General features: G+C 37.8%; 1 protein-coding gene across 6 annotated transcripts in view; it reads right to left on the bottom strand.

Annotated features, from left to right (window-relative positions):
• Positions 1-25,979, bottom strand: part of LOC108387295 (serine/threonine-protein kinase greatwall) — an 84,609-nt gene that overhangs the window by 4,371 nt on the left and 54,259 nt on the right. For 4 of the 6 annotated variants that reach the window (XM_073229129.1, XM_037006016.2, XM_037006021.2 and 1 more), the window contains 7 exons: positions 21,321-21,427; positions 20,990-21,140; positions 17,546-17,718; positions 8,658-9,800; positions 7,477-7,618; positions 2,569-2,682; positions 2,380-2,481 (listed from right to left, as the gene is read on the bottom strand). In XM_073229129.1, coding sequence (XP_073085230.1) covers positions 2,380-2,481; positions 2,569-2,682; positions 7,477-7,618; positions 8,658-9,800; positions 17,546-17,718; positions 20,990-21,140; positions 21,321-21,427 — 1,932 coding nt within the window. The remainder of the gene's footprint in view (positions 1-2,379; positions 2,482-2,568; positions 2,683-7,476; positions 7,619-8,657; positions 9,801-17,545; positions 17,719-20,989; positions 21,141-21,320; positions 21,428-25,979) is intronic. The other 2 variants (XM_037006017.2, XR_012127987.1) reach the window with 2 other exon arrangements.

Raw genomic sequence — 25,979 nt, 5'->3', positions numbered from 1 at the left:
CTTTCTCAATGCCTCCATTTTCTCACACAGTCCCTGACTTGAGGTAGAAGAGAGCTTGGCTCACTTCCTGCTCCCCCATAGAGCCTCCACACCACTGATCTTCCAGGATAAATGTCCCATTTCTTATTCCAAGGCCTTGACACACCTTTGCATCTCTGCAATCCTTAGCACTATCTATTGCCCTAGAGAACGTTAGTAGGAAATTCGTCCCCTACCCCGCCGCCTTCCCTTGGCTCCATCCTTCTTCACGGTGAGCCCAGCATGCACACTGAGGACTCCTCTGACACAGACTCTTCGTGGGTCTCTGGCTTCTGTGGCTTCATGCACTTGCGGTTCTATGACACACTGACTATTCAGCAGTCTGGCTACACAGGACTGCTTCACTTAAAAGACCTCACCTCTGCTCACCTGTTTAACTACATGTTCAGTACCTGGCGTCTTTCCTATTTCCTTCCACCTGCTAAATGAAAATACACTCTTTTGGTCATATGTGATATTTAGTTGCTAGACATAAGCTCGTCTCTCCTCAACCCTTCACTTCACAAGACAATGATAAAGATATTGGCCACATATTAAGTGACAATTAAAGCATTAATTAGTTCGAAAAAAAAACCTCATAAAAAACACAACCAAATTTACTGATCATATTGAGAGAAGACTACACAGGCAGGGAAGAATTATGTACTGGGGGCGACAGGTTGGCAACCAATGTTCACAACTTGGTTCTTCCTTCAACTAAAAGACTGGTTGTGATAAATGATCAAATAGCAAAAATAATTTACATCCAGAGAATCTGTCTCCTAATTGTTCAAAATAAGTAACTGAGCATGGATTACTTTAGAGTTACTCATACCAGTGACCAGTAACTCTTAAACTGTGATATCTCGATGTGATGTGATGTTCTATGACCCTCATCATAACCGTTTATTTAAACTGAACTCAAAGGAATTTTAATTCTAGTTTAAGATGAACTAAATAGTTGCTGGAGCAACTGTTTAACTGAAGAATACCCCTAGCATCTGGTTCACTCTGTAAACTGTTCATTAAACAAACAAATCTGAGGTCATTGGTAAGAATGCATTTCTTCTGTCTCTACTTACTTTGAGCAAACGATAGTACATTAGAGCCATTCTGTAAGCAACAGGTTCTCAGCGTGGGCACAATGGACATTTGGGCCTGGACGACCGTTTGCTTTGGGCCCGTCCTGTGCATAGCAGAATGCTGAGCAGAATCCCTTACTGCTACCTACTAGGCGCCATCAACAGCTGTGACAACCAAAAATGTCTGTAGACAATGCCAACTGTCCTTTGGGGAGCAAAACCACGCCACTTGAGGACCACTCTTCTAAATTAATTTTTAGAGCCGAGTTTTCAAATGTCTGCACTCTGACTTTACACAGGCTTTTTTCCTCAAATCCTACTCTGCCCAGAGGTCTTCCTGGCCATTCCCTGTCAAAACTCTCCTGCCACCGCTTCACATCCTCTGACCTGGTTTCTTTTTTCATAGTACTCACCACTAGATGGCAGTAGGTCACGGTAGTATTTGTTTACTAAAGTCTTCCTACTGGAAAGACAGTTCTAGGAGCACAGGGATTTGAGTCGGCTATCTCTAGGATACACCCGCAGCAACACTGCCTGAAACCTAGCAGTCATTCTGTGGGATCTGTTAAGTAAATCACTAAACTGTGGATCTTACTAGAGGGAACACCTTGAAGCTGATCCAAGTGACACATAGTGAAAGCTCATTTTTCTGTATGTACAAAATCATTTCTACTTCATGTGGAATATATTTAGGACATAATGCTTATTTGTCTCTCTCTATATATGCCTTGTTAGAAAAAAGGATTTTAAGGCAGCTGCTAATGAAATTCACTCGTTTCAAAACTGGAGTTTTATGTACCCCCTGCTTTGGAAAAAATCATTGAATGGGTCACAATGTACCAAATTTGTCTTATTTGAGGCAACCTGGCACTTGATATATGTGTCAACCAATAATGGCATCAGAAATGAAGCAGTAAGAAATAAGAGAAAAGAGTTTTGATAAAAACATTTGCTGTATTTGTCAATGGTTAATTTTATCTGGCTTTGAAAAACCTATGACATTGACAAGATAAGATTGTTTCAGGTCCCTGCTTGAGATCAGTAAAATTCAATGAGCGAATATATCACAACCTGAACGCAGTAAATCCCATCTTAATGCAGAATAAGGGCAAATATATCAGTGTATACCTAGAGGGCAAAAATAAACTAAAAAATTTTTTAGCCAATTTTGCAGTCAGCCATCTGTAGTACTGTACTAGTATGTGATACCATTATTAATATTCACCCCTTGAAACAAATTAAGGGTAAATAAAGAGTTCATTTCAAAACAAAAAATTACCTTTCATTCCAGCTCTCATTGTATCATCAATGGTTAAAAGTATTTCTACTGCACTCTGAGCATTTTCAGATAACTTTTCTTCACCTGCAGGCCAAGGGATATCTACAAATACAAATAAGCTTGTTAACCAGTGTTCAGGACAATAATACACAGAGGTAAAAGAACCTATCTTAATAGAAAAGGAATCACCTCTTTTCAGAATATTCTGGAACACTTGTTGTGGCGTTTCATCATTGAAAGGGGGAATTCCTGTTAGAAACTCAAACAAGCAAACTCCAAGTGCCCACCAGTCCACTGCAGGACCTGGAATTTAAGAGGAAGAAGTAGCTGAGCTTGCAAGCATAATTTACAAACGTTTGATCAAGGCATTCATTTCCTCAGACTTTCTTTTAGCTTCATAACATTCAAAAAGCCAAATTACCTTCCTTTAAGTAATGTGGCAATTACTTTCCTTCTGTTTTCCAAGACGTTAGCATTTACACAGCTGGTTAAAGAAAAATTAAAGCTATCTTTTTTCACTTATTGATAACCTCTGATGTTATGCTTACTTATTCTAAATCCTAAAACATAAGCAGGAAATGTACTTAATCTACAGACTCTTCTCTAAAATACAGTACTTCTCAATTTCAAGTCAGGAAACAGTAACGTTTAGATGATTCTGTACACTGCTTGTTCACAAAGGTATGAGATAAGGTAGGAACATCTATCCTAATTGGAGGATACGTGGTAACTTAGGGAAAGCCTTACACTGTTTTAGTGTAGTTTTGCTCCTTTTAGGAATATGGACAACTTCATTTAACAAAAAATATTCACTTAAACTATGGTTTGAGGAGGTAACTAGGAGATAGGTCTTAATAGTAAAACTGATTTCTAAATAAAATCTTTATCGGAAGTACCCTTCATATACAAAGATGTTTAAACAATTACTCTAAATATGACCGTATAATCTGGTTTATGCTTTCGTTTAGTTCTATGAGTGAAGCGTTTCCTAAGCAAAGGTTAATTTCAGTCTAAAAATGATTAGCTTCAATATAAATTAGAATAGGAATTCCAGTCTAGTATTATAATTTCCTGAAAATTAGTCTTTAAAATCAATTTCACAAAATTCATGACTGTGGTTAACCAGCTGCCACCATTCCATTTTTAAAATAGGTAGTTTTAAAGTTTGGAATCTGCATTGTGAAATCTGCCATTAGGAAAAAGAATTGCATGCATTTAGAGTGCCTTTTCCCATCCTCCCTAAGAAACACAAGATGCAAGAGTCTATAGGCTTCTATTACTAGAGTAATCAGTATAAGAACATATGAACCACTTCAGTTAGTAGACCTTTAAAGCAGCACTGAGAAAGAGTTATCCCACTGGATTACATAATATAACTGCATAACAAAAAAGTAGGAAGAAATCAGGACAAAAATATATTTTTATTTATTTTGCTTATGTTAGAAATTAGGACCCTTTTCCAAGCTCAGCCAAAGTGTATGTATGTCAATAACATACATGATTTCTCCAAGCATCTGTCACACACACTCATACACTTGAGTCAAAGTCTTATAAGATCACATATTGTGGTAAATTGTAACAAATAAATATCATTAGCCAGAGAAACAGAACAAACTTGTCTTATACTATTGGTTTTCTAGTTCAAAAACCACTTCTGTAATTTGTACATTAATACTGTTTTACCTGCTATTTTCTAATAATAATGGAACAAAATGGTCCGGAAAAATCAAGCCCTTTTGTAGCTGCTAATTTTAACATTTTTATCAAGCCTATTTCTTAGGCTGCAATAAAAAATGCCATATCTTCATTCTCTGCTACCTTTATAGCATATACCTATATATGCTATAAAGAATTGTTACATTGCCTGTATTTGTTTTCACAGAGAACAACAACTTCTCTGGATGTCTTTCTGCTCAGAAGACATAAGATACTCATTTTTGTATTTCATGAGTGAGTTGAAAGGGAAAAAGCTTTTTATGCAATGTGATCTGGTTATACTTTGTTCAGTTTAATATGCTTTGTAGTATTATTTTAGGGAGATGCTCACTCACCGGAAGCCAGAAATCCTGCATTGACAGCAGTTAGGTACACTGCACTAACATGATGAGTTCATTGTCACACCACCCATTGTACTGGACACTAGGTGTTATGACAGATGTAAGGGATTACAAAGATGAGGACACAAAGAGCTTTCCCCAAGGAGCAAACGGCCTACTCTGAGACAATACAGATAACTTCAATACAGTGTTAAGAGAGACGAGACAGACATGTACATACACAAGAAGCTATGGGAAACTCAGGCCAGAGTTCCTCAGTCGGCTTGGCTGAGGCAGAGCACCAGCAAAGGCGTCAGAAGTCTCCGCACGATCTTTACAAGTAGGTCAACCGAAGAAAGAGAAGAGCTGAAGAGACTGTCCCTGGGGCCTGGAGTTTGGGGTAAGACGTAGCAAGGAGGGAACTATTTTTGTTTTTGTTTTCTAAATTGTTATTCTAAGTTTCTTTGCATTCTTTTTGTTTCAGAAGGTATATATCAAATTACTTTTATAGAAAATAAAAATTAAAAAATACACCACTGGATAGCTGAGGTAACTAGATGTCCCCCTAGAACAGTAACAAGTTGCTGTAAAGTAAATCTTTAAATATGAATCTTACTTTCACACTGTATCTATGTTAGAGAAATGGAAATTATAACACAAAGGAAATGAGTTGGCAAATCTGGGACTTGGCAAAAGGGACACTGCACAAAAACCAGTTACGTGCCCAGAGGACCCTACTTGTTTTGGCTAATACAGAAAGGTGAGTATTAAAGGTGTCAACTTTCAACACTGTGCAGATTATTCACAAGGCTTAGTGAGTGCTGCCAAGGAGTTCTCCTGCGTGCTAAGCAGAAGGAAAACTCACTATAGTCTTAAGAAATTTTCTTAAGCTTTTGTAGAGGGAACAAATATAACAACTAATTATAGGTAGAAAAATGTAAATTTCTTGAGTTTTAATAAAGTATGGAGTGAATAATTCTCCATAATTGATTAAGGCATGCTTTATGGAACAGGTGGCATTTGAACTGATGAGGAGATGAGGAGAAATCTGACAGGAAGACGACTGGGGACTGGCTTTTCTAAACAAAGTACATGTGTGCACAGTAAGGAAAATCTGTAACTAGATGTGTCTACAAAGTGGAATGGGAAGCCTGTAAAGAGCTTCTTTGAGAGACGAGGATGGTGTAAGAGCTAAGCCGCAGATGCCAAGGCCAGTAATCTGGACTTCATTTCGCAGGTAGGAAGGAGCCTCCGTGGTGTTTCAAGGAGGGAAGCAGCATGAACCATGTTACATATTAAGAGGACAAATTGGTGGCAGTGCTTACAGACAGTAAAATGACATTGAGGGGCCAGAAAGCAAGCTGTTAAATTAATGAAAAGGAGAGGTGAGGTTCCTATGGAGCATGTGGCAGAGGTAACACAGTGAGGACAGACACTGCAGAGCTGTAACTGACGTGACTTAAATGCTCAAATGAAGGGACAATGACTGTGTCACTACAAAGATGGTGAAATTGTGAGAGGTGCAAGCTAGACACAACCAGTGTAGTCCCGACGTTCAGCATCCCAGTGCCCAGAACACTGCTGCCTGGAGGAAGTCAGCAAGTCAGCATTAGAGGTAGGTATCTGGGCACAATCCAGAGATATGACAAGTGGCGCCACGGGAGTGATGAGATTAACAGGGAGCAGGTGTAGGGAAAAAAGGCAGAGGGCAGGATCTTGAACATGGGTGTTTCGCAGAGAGCAGGGAGGAGCTGGAGCTGAGGAGAGCTGCAGGGCTAAGAGGAATGAGGCTGGGAAGCAGTTGGCCAACATGACCCTGAGGACACCACCGGTGACTGTTACTGATACAAACGTTTTCACGAAATGGTAACAACAGGACTGCCAGAGCCAAAATCATCAGGCAAAGAGAATAGGCAACCTTGGAGAGGTTAGGTGGCAAGAGGAGGACAAGTAGAAACTTATTTTCTGGCTAAAAAGGAAAGGCAGCAAAGGAAAACAGAACGTGTGGTGAGTGGGGAGGGAAAGATGAGAGAGATGGCCACCAAAGGAGCCCAAAGACAAGGGGAATAATGGACAGCAAGGTGGGGAAGAAGAGTTCCTGATGGGGTGAATTGTGTCTCCCTGAAAAAAGCAGGTGGATTCTATCTAACCCTGGGGTCCTCTGAACGTGGCAGTTGGAAACAGGAGCCTTGCAAATGTACCTCATTAGTTTAGGATGAGGTCCTACTGGAGGGGGGCTGGCGCCCTGGGCCAATACGCCTGGTGGCCGGGTGAGAACACAGCCACACAACCAGAGAGACACACGGGGAGCGCTGTGTGCAGAGGGGCACTGGGCGGTACATCTGCTAGCCAAGGATGCCAAGATCCCTGGCAAACCACCGGAAGCCAGGGAGAGGCAAGGAAGGATTCCCCTGCAGCCTTCAAAGGGAGCACGGTCCTGTGGGCACCTTGATTTCAGACCTCCAGGTTCCAGGATGGTCAGGCAATACATTTCTGTTGTGCTGACCCACCCAGCGTGTCCTACTTTGTTACAGTAGGCCCTAGGAAACCAATACAGCTCGGTTCAGAATGTGGGCAGGGACAATTCTTCAGAGTGAGGGGGGAAAAGAAGGCAGGTGAAAAGGCCATCCTTTTATTCCTATACTGCATTTAGAATGATGGCTCATTTTGGGCTCAGCCCTGCTGGTGAGGGTGAAAGTGAGGGTAAGCTCTAAACAGGAAGAGGTTCTGCGGACCAAACCCAAATTTGGCCCAACTTGTCTGCAGGAGCCCAAAGTAGAGCAGACCTGAGAACATATTTAGGACAAAGATAACAGAGCAGATAGAAGGTAGGGCCTCTCTGCATCACTGAGACTGAACCAGAAGGGAAAAAAACAAATGGCTGCCTGTTTTCTTTTCCCAGAATAACTGCCATTTATATGAGAGAGGAATAGTCCACAAGTTCATTTTCTTTTACTTTAGGTAGTCTGAGTACCAAAGAAATATAAAACAATTTTACTTCAAAAAAAAAGCAAGTATAGTGATAGCAAATACTTAAAAACTCAGGACACACATGCCTTACCGTGGGCCCTGCCGAATAACAGCTCAGGTGCCAGGTAGTCTGGGGTCCCTAGGATTCGCCCATCCTCTACTGGGGCTGCCCCTCTTCTCACGCTCTTCGGGGTTCGGAATGGAGTTCCTAACTTGATTTGATTTGGGGTCTTCTAATTTAAAAGGAGTTTAAGAGGAAATAAACATCTTAAGACCTTTTATAGTGAACAGAAATGATAAAACCAAAGAAAAGCTAGGTTCCTGGGCCTTAAAGATATACTCAAATCCATGATCAGTTTGGAAAATAGACTCATAACTAATTATAATGAAGGAAAGTTCTGATATCTAATGAAATCAATAGCTTAGATAATACCAATTATTTCAGTAAGAAATAATGAAAACATGCAAGAAACAATGAAAAAAACCCACAAGAAAAATTTCTTGATAGCATGGATTAATACAAGCTTAAGGATGGTCACCAAGGGAGGCTATGGATGACAAATAATTACATTCTTATTACAACACATAAAATAGAACTACACATAAATAACCTCTTATGCTAACTGGCATTTAAAGTTTTGACATATTTTGCCTCACAGGGCTCTGCAAGACCAGCAGGACCAACACCGTTCTCTCTACAGACAGATGGGAAACTGGCTATGAAGGAGAGGGATTTCTAAGTCACTCACGAGGCTCTGCATAGAAAACCCAAGGCTTGTAACCCTATTATACTTTCTATATCATAATGTCTCTCCAAAGGAAAGAAAAAAGGAAACTTTGGGTTTATTAAAACAAAGGCTTAGAAAATAAAAACAAAATAAGATTTGAAATACACCTACTTCAACTCTTTTCTACAAAGACAAGAGACAATTTAAGTATGTCCTTAGAGGGCAGTGAAGTGGAGTGGACTTTAACTTTGTATCTCACAGAGTCACTGGGATCAAGTGAAAATACACGACTGTAATTATATAAACATGTGACTGAAAATATGTCAAAGTATTCAGAGCAACACAAATGAAGGCGGCATTGTGGTTAGGAATAAATATTACTGCCAGCTTTGCTTTTCTGCATTAAGATTTCCAACTATCCATAAATGCCCAGCAAGCAGAAAAACACGATTAATATATCATCTAGCTGAGAGGCAAGTGCCTGGCCTTAACAGTTTATTTTTCTGAATCCTAAAACACAGAGTGTTAGAAAGTTGTAACATACCTGATGTGGCATATAGGATCTTCCTTTTTGGATAGGGCTTACAGCCATGGGATAGGGGCCACTATAAGCACATGAAAGAGTCATTGCATCTGAAGAAGAAATATTCATTTTGGATGGTTCTGAGTTACTGGATGCATGAGTGTGACTGTTAAAACTTCGGAAAGCTACAGCATTTCTTTTAGAGAAGGCTCGTATTTTCAACCCCTCTGAAGAAGGAGCTAACATGTCTTGGTTACTGTCTTGGGCAGTAGGATTCTCATCACCTTCTTGCAAGGGACTTTCCTGGCATCTGGGTGATACGGTGAGTAGGTCTTCAATATTTGCTTCTTCAAATGAGGATTCTTTGATGCTTTTATCTGGATCTAAGGACTGCCTTTCTAATGGACTTCTCATTATAGAAATTCCAGGAAAAGATGAATCTGAGTCCACAGAAATACTTTTAGAGGCTCTATCATTATCAGAACATAGAAAACTAGAATTTGAGTAGCCCTTCTTCTTATGCTCGTTGCAGTCTTCATCCAGCTCACACATGAGGTTTTTGGCTATCCTCAGGATAGGTGATTTTTCTGGTGTCTGTTGTTTATCAGTAAAAGAACGAACCATTTTCTTATTAACACTGTCGTTTTGCTGACCTGTATATACCGATAGCTTAAGGTCCTGGACGTCAGTTGTTAAGCCTGTACTTTGATTTGCACAACAACCTCTCATTTCATTACTGTGATTATGCTCTGTACAATTTTTTTTATTCTGTATAATTTCCTGACAAGGACTGGAGTCAACTAACTCAAAATTTCTTTTCAAATTTCTTTTCACAAAGTGTTCCTCAGTCACACTACCAGAATCCACAGTCCATTGATTTGACTGGTGCAAACCAGACTGCTTTGTGTCAGTGTCCATCTTAATATTTAGATGCAGTTCTCTTGCTTCCCAAGAAACCTCTCCAGAGAAGTGTTTTTTGGCCAAGTTTACCAAAGCACTCCCAGCGGAGGGAACGGCACTGCTGTTGTGGATGGCAGAAAGCCCGAATCCAAGATCCTTCCTGTTGAAACTTTGGGTCTGGGTGGCATTTGTAGAATTTGGACATGAAGGCTTTTCAGTTGTATTCCAGCTCATCATTGTGGAGCCCAGTGTATTGTCACTTTCCTAAGGTGGGAAAAAACTTTTTAGTTATGTGAAGCTGAGATTCTTTTTTGTTTTTTACCTTTTTTTAAAATTGAAGTGTAGTTGATAAACAACAGTCTATTAGTTTCAAGTATACAACATAGTGACTTGACAGTTATCTACATTACTTAAAAAGAAAAATCCTCACCCCAGCTACTATGGTTACGGTCTGTCAACAGAAAGATATATATGTTGTATTTTCATTTCCATGAATAATTTATATTATGATTGAGGTTTTGTGCCTCTCTATCCCCTTCACCTATGTCACCCTAAAGTTGAGATTCTTTAAACTTTAAAACCTCTATTGATTTAGGTGGGATAAAAGACTTCGTAAAATACTGTGCAACCCATTCCCACTTTTCAGTGGAACAAAAGAACGGTAACAGAATTAAAAAGCAATACAAATTAGTATACATTTATATACATTATTTTGAGTGAAACACTGGTTTAAAATTTAAATAAACTCTTTTATAATATATACTTCATAATGTATTACATGACATTTAAATAGAACAAAATAACAGGCAACATATGCAAACAAAATTGGTGATAAGATAGTATTATATGTGTATCTGATCTGCAAGGCAGGTATGGATGATTATTCTGAAATGCAAAATGCACCGGGCTTAAAATATAGTTAATGGGGGAGAAGCCAAGATGTAGAATGAGTAGGGCAGAGGAAATCTCCTCCCAAAATCATATATATTTTTGAAAATACAACAAATACAACTATTCCTAAAAGAGAGACGAGAAGATACAGTACAACAGCCAGGCTACATCTAGATATGCGAGAAGTCAGCACCTCACGAAGGGGGTAAGATACAAGCCGCGGCAAAGCGGAACCCGAGCTCCCCACAACCCGACCTCCCTAGTGGGAGGAAAGGAGTCAGAGCGGGCAGGGAGTGGAAGCCCAGGACTGCTAAATACTCAGCCCTAGTCATCTGCACTGGGAGTGCAGACACACAGCACGTGGTATGCTGGATGTTAGGGAAATGGAACAGTAAAATCTGCGAGCGGGTAACCGCAGCCGGCGCCCCCTGGGAGAAAAGACAAACGAGTGCTTTTTGAAAGCCTTAAAGGGACAGGGGCCTCACAGCTGGACAGAAGTGTCTGGGCACACTCAGCCCAGCAGCTGAGAACACCGGGGAAATCCGAGTGCCTTAACCCACTGGACAGCAGGGCAGCTCTAAGGCCCCACATGGCGATAAGCATTCCATTCCCCCTCCATGGCATGTCCATTCCCCCTCTGGCGCAGCCTTGCCATATCAGGGGAGTAGCCTGAGAATGGCCGTGCCCACAGCAAACACCCAGAGCTGTCTCCGCAGCCACCCGGGCCAGACTCAGAGGCCCCATCAGTGTGCAGCTGCCCAAAACAAGCCGCTAAGGGTCACCGTTCTCACAGGAGAGGAAGGCAACCAGCCAGCAAGAAGGGACTTTGTTCTGCCAGCTGACTCATGTGCCAACTGCCCACGACTCCCTCTATCGCCATGAAAAGGTGAAGAATTTGATCCAGACAAGAATAACCCAGACAACCCCCAGGAAGGAGCCTGGAGAGATAGATTTAACCAATCTTGCAGAAAAAGAATTCAAAATTAAGGTCATAACCATGCTGATGGAGCTGCAGAGAAATATGTAAGAGCTAACGGATAAAGTTGGGAGGGATAATATAGAAATTAAACAATCTCTGGAAGGACATAAGAGCAGACTGAATGAGGTGCAAGAGGACATTAATGGAATAGAAATCAGAGAACAGGAACACAGAGAGGCTGAGGCAGAGAGAGATAAAAGGATCTCCAGGAATGAAAGAATCTAAGAGAACTGTGTGACCAATCCAAATGGAACAATATTCGCATTATAGGGGTACCAGAAGAAGAGAGAAAAAGGGATAGAAAGTGTATTTCAAGAAATAATTGCTGAAAACTTCCCCAAAGTGTGGGAGGAAATACTCTCTCAGGCCATGGAAGCCCACAGAACTCCCAATAGAAGGGACCCAAAGAGGACAACATCAAGACACAATAATTAAAATGGCAAAGATCAAGGAAAACAACAGAGTATTAAACGCAGCCAGAGAGAGAAAAAAGGTGACCTACAAAGGAAAACCCATTAGGCTATCATCAGACTTTTCAACAGAAACCTTACAGGCCAGAAGAGAATGGCATCATATATTTAATTCAATGAAACGGAAGGGCCTTGAACCAAGAATACTGTACCCAGAAGAATTATCATTTAAATATGAAGGAGGGATTAAACAATTCCCAGACAAGCAAAACTTGAGGGAATTTGCCTGCCACAAACCACCTCTACAGGGTATTTTAGAGGGACTGCTCTAGATGGAAGCACTCCTAAGGCTAAATAGATGTCACCAGAGAAACTAAAATCACAGCAAAGAAAGCAGACCAACCAAATACCAACTAAAGGCAAAAAATAAAATCAACTTCTCACAAAAGCAGTCAAAGGAAACACAAAAGAGCACAGAATAAAACACATAACATAAATAGAATGGAGGTGGAGGAAAAGAAGGGAGAGAAACAAAGAATCATCAGATTGTGTTTATAATAGCTAAATAAGTGAGTTAAAGTAGACAGTTAGATAGTAAAGAAGGTACCCTTGAACCTTCGGTAACCATGAATCTAAAGTCTGCAATGGCAATAAATACATATTTTTCAATAATCACCCTAAATGTAAATGGACTGAATGCACCCATCAAAAGACACACAGTAACACAGTGGATAAAAACCAAGACCCATCTATATGCTGCTTACAAGAGACTCACCTCAAACCCAAAGACATACACAGACTAAAAGTCAAGGGATGGAAAAAGATATTTCATGCAAACAACAGGGAGAAAAAAGCAGGTGTTGCAGTACTAGTATAAGACAAAATAGACTCTTCAAAACAAAGAAAGTAACAAGAGATAAAGAAGGATATTACATAATGATAAAGGGGTCAGTCCAACAAGAGGATGTAACCATTATAAATATATATGCACCCAATACAGGAGTACCAACATATGTGAAACAAATCCTAACAGAATTAAAGGAGGAAATAGAATGCAATGCATTCGTTCTAGGAGACTTCAACACACCATTCACTCCAAATGACAGATCCACCAGATAAAAAATAAGTAAGGACACAGAGGCACTGAACAACACACTAGAAGAGATGGACCTAATAGACATCTACAGAACTCTACACTCAAAAGCAGCAGGATACACATTCTTCTCAAGTGCACATGGAACATTCTCCAGAAAAGACCACATACTAGGCCACAAAAAGAGCCTCAGTAAATTCCAAAAGATTGAAATCCTACCAAACAACTTTTCAGACCACAAAGGTATAAAACTAGAAATAAATTGTACCAAGAAAGCAAAAAGGCTCACAAACACATGGAGGCTTAACAACACACTTCTAAATAGTCAATGGATCAATGACCAAATTAAAATGGAGATCCAGCAATATATGGAAATAAATAACAAAAACACAAAGTCCCAACTTCTGTGGGACGCAGCAAAAGCAGTCTTAAGAGGAAAGTATATAGCAATCCAGGCATATTTAAAGAAGGAAGAACAAACCCAAATGAATAGTCTAATGTCACAGTTATCAAAATTGGAAAAAGAAGAACAGATGAGGCCTACAGTCAGCAGAAGGCGGGACATAATAAAGATCAGAGAAGAAATAAATAAAATTGAGAAGAATGAAACAATAGAAAAAAATCAATGAAACCGAGAGCTGGTTCTTTGAGAAAATAAACAAAATAGATAAGCCTCTAAAAAGACTTATTAACAGAAAAAGAGAATCAACACACATCAACAGAAACAGAAACGAGAAAGGAAAAATCATGACAGACCCCATGGAAATACAAAGAATTACTAGAGAATACTATGAAAACCTATTGTTAACAAGTTGGAAAACCTAGAAGAAATGGACAACTTCCTAGAAAAATATGATCTTCCAAGACTGACCAAGGAAGAAACAGAATATCTAAACAGACCAATTACCAGCAATGAAATTGAAGCGGTAATCAAAAAACTACCCAAGATATAGAGGGCAAGTACCTCAACATAATAAAGGCCATATATGATAAACCCACAGCCAACATCATACTGAACAGCGAGAAGCTGAAAGCTTTTCCTCTGAGATCGGGAACAAGACAGGGATGCCCACTCTCCCCACTGTTATTTAACATGGTACTGGAGGTCCTAGCCACGGCAATCAGACAAAACAAAGAAACACAAGGAATCCAGATTGGTAAAGAAGTTAAACTGTCACTATTTGCAAATAATATGACACTGTACATAAAAAACCCTAAAGACTCCACTCCAAAACTACTAAAACAGATATCAGAATACAGCAAAGTTGCTGGATACAAAATTAACACACAGAAATCTGTGGCTTTCCTATACACTAACAATGAGCCAATAGAAAGAGAAATCAGGAAAACAATTCCATTCACAACTGCATCAAAAAGAATAAAATACCTAGGAATATACCTAACCAAGGAAGTGAAAGACTTATATACCCTGAAAACTACAAGACACTCAAGAGAAATTAAAGAGGACATTAACAAATGGAAACTCATCCCATGCTCTTGGCTAGGAAGAATTAATATTGTCAAAATGGCCATCCTGCCCAAAGCAATATACAGATTCAATGCAATTCCTATCAAAATACCAACAGCATTCTTCAACAAACTGGAACAAATAGTTCAAAAATTCATATGGAACCACCAAAGACGCTGAATAGCCAAAGCATTCCTGAGAAGGAAGAATAATGTGGGGGGGATTTCACTCCCCAACTTCAAGTTCTACTACAAAGCTACAGTAATCAAGACAATTTGTACTGGCACAAGAAAAGAGCCACAGACCAGTGGAACAGAATAGAGACTCCAGATTAACCCAAACATACATGGTCAATTAATATATGATAAAGGAGCCATGGACATACAATGAGGAAATGACAGCCTCTTCAACAGTTTGTGTTGGCAAAACTGGAAGCTACATGTAAGAGAATGAAACTGGATCACTGTCTAAACCCATACATAAAAGTAAATTCGAAATGGATCAAAGACCTGAATGTAAGTCATGAAACCATAAAACTCCTAGAAAAAAACATAGGCAAAAATCTCTTGGACATAAACGTGAGTGACTTCTTCATGAACATGTCGCCCTAGGCAAGGGAAACAAAAGCAAAAATGAACAAGTGGGACTACATCAAGCTGAAAAGCTTCTGTACAGCAAAGGACACCACCAATAGAAAATGGCATCCTACAGGATGGGAGAATATATTCATAAATGACAGATCCAATAAAGGGTTGACATCGAAAATATATAAAGAGCTCACGCACCTCAACAAACAAAAAGCAAACAATGCAATTAAAAAATGGGCAGAGGAGCTGAACAGACAGTTCTCCAAAGAAGAAATTTAGATGGTCAACAGACACATGAAAAGATGCTCCACATTGCTAGTCATCAAAGAAATGCAAATTAAAACCACAATGAGATATCACCTCACACCAGTAAGGATCACCACCATCCAAAAGACAAACAACAACAAATGTTGGTGAGGTTGTGGAGAAAAGGGAACCCCTCCTACACTGCTGGTGGGAATGTAAACTAGTTCAACCTTCGTGGAAAGCAGTATGGAGGTTCCTCAAAAAGCTCAAAATAGAAGTACATTTGACCCAGGAATTCCACTTGTAGGAATTTTTGCTTTTGAATACAGCAGCCCAGTTTGAAAAAGACATATGCACCCTTATGTTTATCGCAGCACTATTTATAATAGCCAGGAAATGGAAGCAACCTAAGTGTCCATCAGTAGATGAATGGATAAAGAAGATGTGGCACAACACAACGGAATATTATTCAGCCATAAGAAGAAAACAAATCCTACCATTTGCAACAACATGGATGGAGCTAGAGGGTATTATGCTCAGTGAAATAAGCCAAGCGGAGAAGGACAAGTACCAAATGATTTCACTCATATGTGGAGTATAAGAACAAAGAAAAAACTGAAGGAACAAAACAGCAGCAGAATCACAGAACCCAAGAATAGACTAACAGCTACCAAAGGGAAAGGGACTGTGGAGGATGGGTGGGAAGGGAGGGATAACAGGGGGGAAAGAAGAAAGGGGGGCATTACGATTAGCATGTATGATGTGGGAGGAATGGGGAGTGCTGTGCAACACAGAGAAGACGAGTAGTGAGCCTACAGCATCTTACTACACTAATGGACAGTGACTGTAATGGTGTTTGTGGGGGTACTTGGTGATTGGGGGAGTTTTGTAAACATAATGTTCTGCATGTAGTTGAAGATTAATGATAACAAATATATATAGTTAATGGAAAATTATAGACCAAAAATATTTTAATGTAAACAAGTGTCACATCTTACAAGTGTAAGAAAAACCAACCCAGAAGAAAAGCACACCAGGTGTTAAAATCCATGGTCAGTAAGATGAATTGATGATGTACTGGTAAGAAAATACTTTCCCTAAAAAACTTGAATTCCAACCATCTGCAGGAGCTTGTGTAACCAGAGTTTTGTACCTAATATTGCAAACTGGTGCATGGTCATGAGGATTTTTACAAGATTACTCAATTAGAGTGTCTTCAGTAAACTAATTTTGCCTATTTTTGGTATGTGAAAATTAAACTTCATTAACTTAGTAATAATAATAATGAGTACTTAGTCATGCAGCAAATTAAAATTCCCGAATTACAACTCACTGAACTGCAAGCAGTGCTATAGTTCAATTATTGTTTTCCTCAGGTGAAGAAGTGGGAGGAAGGTGAAGCTGTGGATATTTTGAAATATATAATATGCTTCCTTGAATAGAGAAAAGGTGAAAAAATAGTAGTAGGCATGGAAATCTGATTGGTTTATCCTGTGACATATCTCACCTACAGACCAGTCTTTAAGGAGAGAAAGAAAAAAGACCAAGAAACCCTGACTTAAATAAAAAATAATTTGACCTTCTCCTATAATACAAATACTCAACAATAAAGAATAAACTCATATTATTAAGAATAAGGAGCAAATACAAACCAAATGACTTTATCAAAGGAATGTTTATTCTTTGTGTTACCATTATTATAGTCTAACATTACCAGGATTCTATGAAGGAATCTATAAAAATTTAAAATTTTGGTTCCTCTCAGCTTTAGTATTCATTAGCCTTAATAGCATACGAAAGTCAAAAACAGAGTCTATAAATGAAGTAAAATGAAGTAAATCCGTTCAGCAAGTAATCTCCTTAGGACAGATACTTTTAAGGACCCACCTACATTACATCTGTGGTCTACAAGTTATTTCTGACCCAGGAGAGTTACCATTCCAGTAAATGAGAAACTGGTGGAAAACAGTGTAGGAGCAAGTATAAGTTTTCAAATAAGATATAGGTTAAAAAAAAGCTCATAAGCTAATGTCTGTGTCATGGTAGGGAATTAAAAAGATATCTATCTAGATGCCTAGAAGCCAAACATTTGCTATGGATTTACTGCAAAAATTCAAAAATTTGGATCTCATTATATATCACGCAAGATTAAGTTCATATCCCAATGAGAAATATTTCAAAAGAATTTGACAAAATATACAGGAAATGAAGATCACCTTGACTGCCATTCTGTAACACTTATATTTCCTTACAGAATTTATACAAAAACATTAAGTGTTTCTATCATTCCTTTGACATGCGTAACTGGTTTTGGGATGATACACCTCACTCTGACCTGGTGGTCCTTTTCCCATCTGGGACTGCTGTGGCATTCAGATTCCACACTGGATGCGAAGGTGTGGGACTGACTACTGGCACTTGATGTGGCCAGCCTTTTCCTAGACTGGAGGAGATTCGAAGTTAGACATTTCACAGGCATCCTGGGGTTGCACGCAACTGCTTCAAGACCTATAGGGAAGAGAAAATACTGAAGCTTATGTTAACTCTTCATAATTAAGCTCCTTAATTCTTTACTGAACCTGAGTCTTTATAGATAACTAGGAAAGTATTAAGTATGCATATCACAACTATTTCTATGTGAACATTATTCAACCCACAAGGATGGCTTTAGGTGTTTTGGGCATATAAGTTCTGTCCTAATGTTAAAAAAAAAAAAAAAAAAACTCTCCATGTTCATTAAGTAGAAATAAGGACAAGGGAACCAATTAATTAGGAGGAAATCCATTTTGAATATTTATTATGTAACTTAAAACTTCTTGATAAAGGAAATTATCTCACTCATTTGTGAGGAACCAAGGAAAGTGAAGGAACAAAATAGCAGCAGACTCACAGACCCCAAGAAGGGACTAGCAGTTACCAAAGGGAAAGGGGTGGGGGGAGAGAGGGAGAAGGGGATTAAGGGATATTATGATTAGCACACATAATGTAGCGGGGTCACGGGGAAGGCAGTACAGCACAGAGAAGACAAGTAGTGGCTCTATAGCATCTCACTATGCTGATGGACAGTGATGGCAATGGGGTGTGGGGGAAACTGGTAATATGGGTGAATGTAGTAACCACAATGTTGCTCATGTGAAACCTTTGTAAGACTGTATATCAATGATATCTTAAGTAAAACTCAAAAAAAAAAAAACTTCTTCATAAAGAAGCATTATTGACATGCTACATAGAGCTGAGATAAAAGGTTGGAATGTGACCAAATTTACTTAGTTTAATTTGTATTTAAAACTACAGCTTTACAGCTTTATTTTAATGGTGAGGGTTACGTGCTTACAGGTGTGAATTACACACACTCATAAGGGAATTTTAAAACAAGTAATAGTAAACAAGTAACAGTAATTGGCTAAGGGCAAGCCAGTGCAACAAGATAGCGCCATCTACATGACACGTTATCATAGAAATAATGGTGCTAAAAACAATTGCTCCGGAACTTAATAATTAGACATAATACGCAATCATGCTTTTACTGAAGATCATACTATGTGCATGTAAAGATTTTATAAACACATAAAAAGATATGTATATCATTTTTCTTTCCCACAAAGTGTGAACATAACTTTATCCCAAGTAAGTTCTTTGTCTTATCATTTAATTTATATAATTAAAAGTTTTTTTAATGTTTTAATTTAATAAATCTTGGAACTTTAACATTGAAAGAAGAATGTCAAAGTCCATCTAAAACAACTGTGTTTTTGGAGCATAAATCCTCTCAGTGGAATTTCTGAAACTAACAGGACATTGACCGTGATATTTAAACAGCTCAGGTGGTTTTTCCCAGTAATACGGGAACTTGTTTCTAAGTTAATGCCATGTGCACACTATATATTTGCTAGTAAGTTTTTTCGGGATCACTGGTATGATTGGACCATCCCTACTTTGGAACTCTGATGGCTCTCCTTTTCTACAGTTCACATTCTATGCTCCCTGTGACAACACTTGATCTTTCCCTAGCTACCCACTAAGCTTCCTTTTCCATTGCACCTGCTACCACTTCTCACATAACACATCGAGTCTCTGTTGTCTGAAGATGGAATATAATTCCATGTGTCCATGCCTTTCTCATGCCTCTATCTGAAATGCCCTTTTGCAGTATGCTTAGAGCTATTAAGCTCTGTGTTTCTCTTCGTAGGTCTAGTGTGGCTATTGCCTTAATTTAGAGCCATTCCTGATTTTTCCAGTTAGCATTTATTACTTTCTGTGCTTTATCACAATATGCCTCTTGCGGCATTTACTTTACAAGATTGTGACTGTTGTCTCTTTATACCTGTAATCACCACAAAATTACACATTCTTCTGAGGCGAAGACCTCTCATTCACCTTCATAGCCACTCAAGGGAGCAGCATCATTCCTCACACCTTCCTGCTCTGACTAGATTGAAAAATAACTAAGGGAGATATAATTCTTTCTCCTTAAGAGTAAGGCTTAAATAACATCTCCATGTTTTATATTTTAGCAGTTTTCTGTGCATCAAAGATACATATTGTTTTCAGCCATTTTTATTTTCACAGAAGAAACAAGATTGACTGAATTTGGAAGAAAGGGTCAGTAGATGGAAAATTGTATTTGTAATCAGGACTTGGCTTACCCACTTACTAGCATGTAACTAAACATTTTCAAATATTAGCTTCTCATTTCTAAGAGGAGACAACAACATATAATATATATCCTAGATATGTACAGATTTTAGGACCAAATTCAAAGGAGGTAATACCTATGAAAACAACTAATACTAATTACTCTTCAGAGCATCATTATTCACATCCCCAAGATGAAGAACATGAGTGCAGAGAATTAAAATGTGCCCTGTTGCTAAGTTATAAAGGGTGAAGATAAGTGCTATGCAAAATGCCCCAATATCCTCCTCTACTATGACTTTTGTCTTTTATTGTGTGCTGATTTAAAAAAGTATAGCTTTACTTCAACTATTTCAAAATGTTTTGGAAATAATTTGAATAATGACACACAGTGTTAGTTCTACATCCTCTTTATGTAAACTTTCCACTAACCCAGTATAGTGAAATTTACCCAGTGGTCATTCTAATATTATAGTAAATTGAAGAATATCTCATTAACTAGACATTTTATTCTGTTGACATAAAGATCTGCAATGGTCCCTGTCAGAAATGGCATTTACATGGTGAAATATAGAATGCCACAGCATGGTTAAATATTTGCATTTTGAAGTTACTCAATTGATATTAGAAATTTAAAAATCCAAAACCATTTTGTTCCTCAAGACACACTTAATGGAATGAATTACCATTTATCTATCTTTCTATCTATCTATCTATCTATCTATCTATCTATCTATCTATCTATCTATCTATCTATCTATCTACCTACCTACCTACCTACCTATCTATCTACCTATCTATTTGTTTAAGTGTCCTAAGTATCAATGATATACAATATTATGATGGTTTCACGTACACAAAAGTGGTTCAACATTCGCCCATATTATCAAGCCTCACGCCCTCCATTGCAGTCACTGTCTATCAGTATAGTAAGAAGTTATAGAGTCATTAGTTGCCTTCTCCATGCTGTACTACTGTCCTAGTGACCTACCTATGTTGTGAATAATAAGACCCCTTAATTACCTTCTCCCTCCCCTCCCACCCTTCCCAATCTTGGTAACCACAGTCCCTTCTCAGTGTTTATAAGTCTACTGCTTTTTTGTTCCTTCTGTTTTACTTTGTTTTTACACTCCATTATACTCACATGATTTTAGTAGTTTGTTAGAATAAGGAGTAGTGTCCTTTGGATCTATAGACATAGCACAAATTAGTTCTTGAGAAAGCTGTGATGTTTCAGAGCTGTGAGTTGAAAGAGTATTTGCAGAGTCTTGATTTTTTCCTGCAGCTGGTGTGAACTGTTATAAAGAGAAAGACAAAAACAAATGCTAAGATCTATTTTATAAAACACCACATAAGTAGGTAATCTGTTAAAGTAACTTAACATGCTTGTTATTTAAAAAAAGAAAAAGGATTTTTAATTATGAATGGCAATCATGAAAGGGCATGTTATATGGTTTTTCTTATCAAGCACTTACAAATCCCAAAGAGCTGATGAGAGACAGTATCTGTCCTGGGGTTCTTGAATAATCTTGTCTAGGTTTAGCCATTGATGGTGTTGTAAGGATGTCCATCATACTGATATCTATATATGGAAAGCAAAGTATATGAAATTCTTTAAAAGTGTCAACTGCCATTTTGATTTAAGTCAGTAATCATCTGTTCTGAACTTTGCCCCTCTTTCTACAGTATTAACTCATCTACAGAATTGGTTTGTGCAAAATAAATGTACCCAGGGAAGCCACCATGCCATAGAGTAAACATAAGCAATTGAACAGAGAAAAGTAAATACTGTATGATCTCTCTTATGTAAGGAATCCAAAAAAAACAAAAGAAAACAAAACCAATCTCACAGAAAATGAAATGATGGTTACCAAAGATGGGGAGTGGGTGGGAAAAATGGGTGAAGGGGACTGAAGAGTAAAACAATCTTTTAAATTAAAAATAATTTAAAAGATAAACATTTCTCTATTAAAAAATCATTACTCTGATAAAACAGTCTTGTTCTGGAATGAAGATAATGCAGTGTATTGACCCTAAGTGTTAGCTTTTTACCATGTACTCAGTTACTAAACAGAGAGTGTTATCTAACTGGAAAAAAAATAATTCTTGGTAAATCAAATATTAGAAAAGAAGGTGGTAAAAACAAAAGCTAAGAAAGGAATCAAGATATTAGGAATATAAGTTAAATTTCAATATCAGAATCTATTTAAGGAATTAATACAAATTATGGGCCCCTCATTTTAACTAACATTAAGTATAGGTCAAGATAAAATTGATGCAGATTTTTATCAGGCTTCAGTGCATAACACTGTAAAGTAATTCAACATTCACACATAGTATCGTACTATGTTCTTTAAATTTCAACAATGGTAAGAGAAGTGTAATATTCTCTATGTGGCCTAAGACTTTAAAAGGTACACTGAAAGTTTGAACTTAACAAATTTCATTTCTACCTCACATTGATGAAATAATGATGAACAGGTAACAATAAACATCTTAAAGAATGCTTTTCAATTAAGTGTTAAGAAGTATTAGGACAATGATATATGGGATATGATTCCAAAAGCACAGGCAAAAACCAAAAATAGAAAAATTGACTTCAAGCTTAAAAACATTTGCACATCAAAAGAAACAATCAACAGAATGAAAAGACAACTTACAGACTGTGAGAAAATATTTGCAAGTCATTTATCTGATGAGCTTAATATACAGAATACATAAAGAAGTACAACTCAGTAACAACAAAACATTAATAATCTAATTAAAAAGTAGACAAAGGACTTGAATAGACACTTCTGCAAAGAAGATATACAAATGTCCAACATGCTTATGAAAAAATGCTCAACATCAGTGATCAATAAAAAAAATTCCAATCAAAATTTCAGTGAAATATACTTCACACCCATTAGAATTGCCATTATCAAAAAAGAATATAAATGTTGGCAGGTTGTGGAGAAACTGGAACTCTTGTGTGTTGCTGGTAGGTATATGAAGTAGAGCAGCCCCATGAAAAACACAAAGGAAGTTCTTCAAAAGCTTTAAAATAGAATTACTATACAGTTCAGCAATTCCACACTGGGTATATACCCGAAAGAAATGAAGGCAAGGTCTCTGAGAGACATTTACACATTCATGTTCACTGCTGCACTATTTGCAAGAGTCAAGAGGTAGAAGGTACCCACAAGTCTACTGACAGGTGAATGGATAAAGAAAATGTTTGGCCTTAAAAAAGAAGGAAATCCTGGCTCATGGCACAAGATGGATGAACCTTGAGGACATCATGCTAAGTAATATAAAGTCACGCACAAGAAGATCTGTACTGCATGATTCTACTTTCATAAGGTAATCAAAGTCACAGATTCGGAAAATGGACTGTGGTTGCCAGCACTGGGGTAGTGGAAAATGGGGAAGAGACTTTAGTTTTACAAAACAAGAAAGTTCTAGAGATCTGTTGCACAGAAATGTGAATATAGTTAACATTACTTTACTGTATACCTATAATGGTTAAAATGGCAAATTTTGTTATGAGCTTTTTTTAACACAATCAAAAGAGGAACAAAAGAAGCCAAGTTCAGAAAGGTCTATATTTTGTTCAAAATGATTGTAACTTTAATGTACAACGTTTGGGAGCCATCTTTAAATCATGAGATATGAAAGGAAAAAAAGAAACTTACAATAAAAAAAGAATTTAAAATCATCAATAAATCCCCCTAATACACAATTTTCCTCATTTAAGCTTTATTTAAATAAATAAATAAATAAATATATTTTATTTTGGTATAATTAGTTTACAATTACATGAGGAACATTATGTTTACTAGACTCCCCCCTACATCAAGTCTACTGCAGAAACCCCATTTCAATCACTGTCCATCAGTATAGTAAGATGATGTAGAATCACTACTTGTCTTCCAGTGTTGCACAGCCCTCCCCATACATCCCCACATTATACATGCTAATAATAATGCCCCTTTTCTCCCCCCACCGACCATACTTCCCTTCCCAAACATCCACCCCAGTCCCTTTCACTTTGGTAACTATTAGTCCATTCTTGGGTTCTGTGATTCTGCTGCTGTTTCGTTCCTTCAGTTTTTTCATTGTCCTTATACTCCACAGATGAGTGAAATCATTTGGTATTTGTCTTTCTCTGCCTGACTTATTCCACTGAGCATAATACCCTCTAGCTCCATCCATGTTGTTGCAAATGGTAGGATTTGTTTTCTTCTTATGGCTGAATAATATTTCCTTGTGTATACGTACCACATCTTCTTTATCCATTCATCTACTGATGGACACTTAGGTTACTTACATTTCCTGGCTATTGTAAATAGTGCTCTGATAAACATAGGGGTGCATCTGTCTTTTTCAACTGGGCTGCTGCATTCTTAGGGTAAATTCCTACAAATGGAATCCCTGGGTCAAATGGGATTTCTATTTTGAGCTTTTTGAGGAACCTCCATACTGCTTTCCACAATGGTTGAGCTAATTTACTTTCCCACCAGCAGTATAAGAGGGTTCCCCATTCTCCGCAACCTTGCCAACATTTGTTGTTTGTTTTTTAGATGGTAGTGATCCTTACTGGTGTGAGGTGATATTTCATTGTGGTTTTAATTTGCATTTCTCTGATGACTAGCGATGTGGAGCATCTTTTCATGTCTGTTGGCCATCTGAATTTCTTCTTTGGAGAACTGTCTGTTTAGCTCCTCTGCCCATTTTTTAAATTGGATTATTTGCTTTTCGTTTGTTGAGATGCATGACCTCTTTATATATTTTGGATGTCAACCCTTTATTGGATCTGTCATTTATGAATATATTCTCATGTCCTGTAGGATGCCGTTTTGTTCTATTGGCAGTGTCCTTTGCTGTACAGAGGATTTCAGCTTCATATAGTCCACTTGTTCATTTTTGCTTTTCTTTCCCTTGCCCAGGGAGATATGTTAATGAAGAAGTTGCTCATGTTTATGTCCAAGAGATTTTTGCCTATGTTCTTTTCTAAGAGTTGTATGGTTTCATGACTTACATTCAGGTCTTTGATCCATTTCGAATTTACTTTTGTGTATGGGGTTAGACAATGATCCAGTTTCTGATTCTCTTGATGTATGTTGATTCTCTTTTTCTCTTAGTAAGTCTGGCTAGAGGCTTATCTATTTTGTTTATTTTTTCAAGGAAACACCTCTTGGTTTCATTGATTTTTTCTATTGTTTTATTCTTCTCAATTTTACTTATTTCTTCTCTGATCTTTTTTATGTCCCTCCTTCTGCTGACTTTAGGCCTCATTTCTTCTTCTTTTTTCCAATTTTGATAACTCTGACTTTAGACTATTCATTTGGGATTGTCCTTCCTTCTTTAAATATGCCTGGATTGCTATATACTTTCCTTTTAGAACTGCTTTTGCTGCATCCCACAGAAGTTGGGGCTTTGTGTTGTTGTTGTCATTTGTTTCCATGTATTGCTTGATCCCTATTTTAATTTGGTCATTCATCCATTGATTATTTAGGATCAGGTTATTAAGCCTCCATGTGTTTGTGAGCCTTTTTTGCTTTCTTTGTACAATTTATTTCTAGTTTTATACCTTTGTGGTCTGAGAAGTTGGTTGGTAGAATTTCAATCTTTTTGAATTTACTGAGGCTCTTTTTGCGGCCTAGTATGGTCTGTTCTGGAGAATGTTCCATGTGCACTTGAGAAGAATGTGTATCCTGCTGCTTTTGGGTGTAGAGTTCTATAGATGTCTATTAGGCCCATCTGTTCCAGTGTGTCGTTCAGTGCCTCTGTGTCCTTACTTATTTTCTGTCTGGTGGATCTGTCCTTTGGAGTGAGTGGTGTGTTGAAGTCTCCTAAAATGAATGCATTGCATTCTATTTCCTCCTTTAATTCAGTTAGTATTTGTTTCATGTATGTTGGTGCTCCTGTATTGGGTGCATATATATATATTTATAATGGTTATATCCTCTTGTTGAACTGACCCCTTTATCATTATGTAATGTCCTTCTTTATCTCTTGTTACTTTCTTTGTTTTGAAGTCTATTTTGTCTGATACTAGTACTGCAACACCTGCTTTTTTCTCCCTGTTGTTTGCATGAAATATCTTTTTCCATCCCTTGACTTTCAGTCTGTGTGTCTTTGGGTTTGACGTG

The sequence above is a fragment of the Manis javanica genome, chromosome 2, assembly GCF_040802235.1.
Source record: "Manis javanica isolate MJ-LG chromosome 2, MJ_LKY, whole genome shotgun sequence".
NCBI classification, from domain to species: domain Eukaryota; kingdom Metazoa; phylum Chordata; class Mammalia; order Pholidota; family Manidae; genus Manis; species Manis javanica.
Note: the sequence above shows the minus strand (reverse complement) of the source record. Positions and strands in the feature narration are given on the sequence as shown.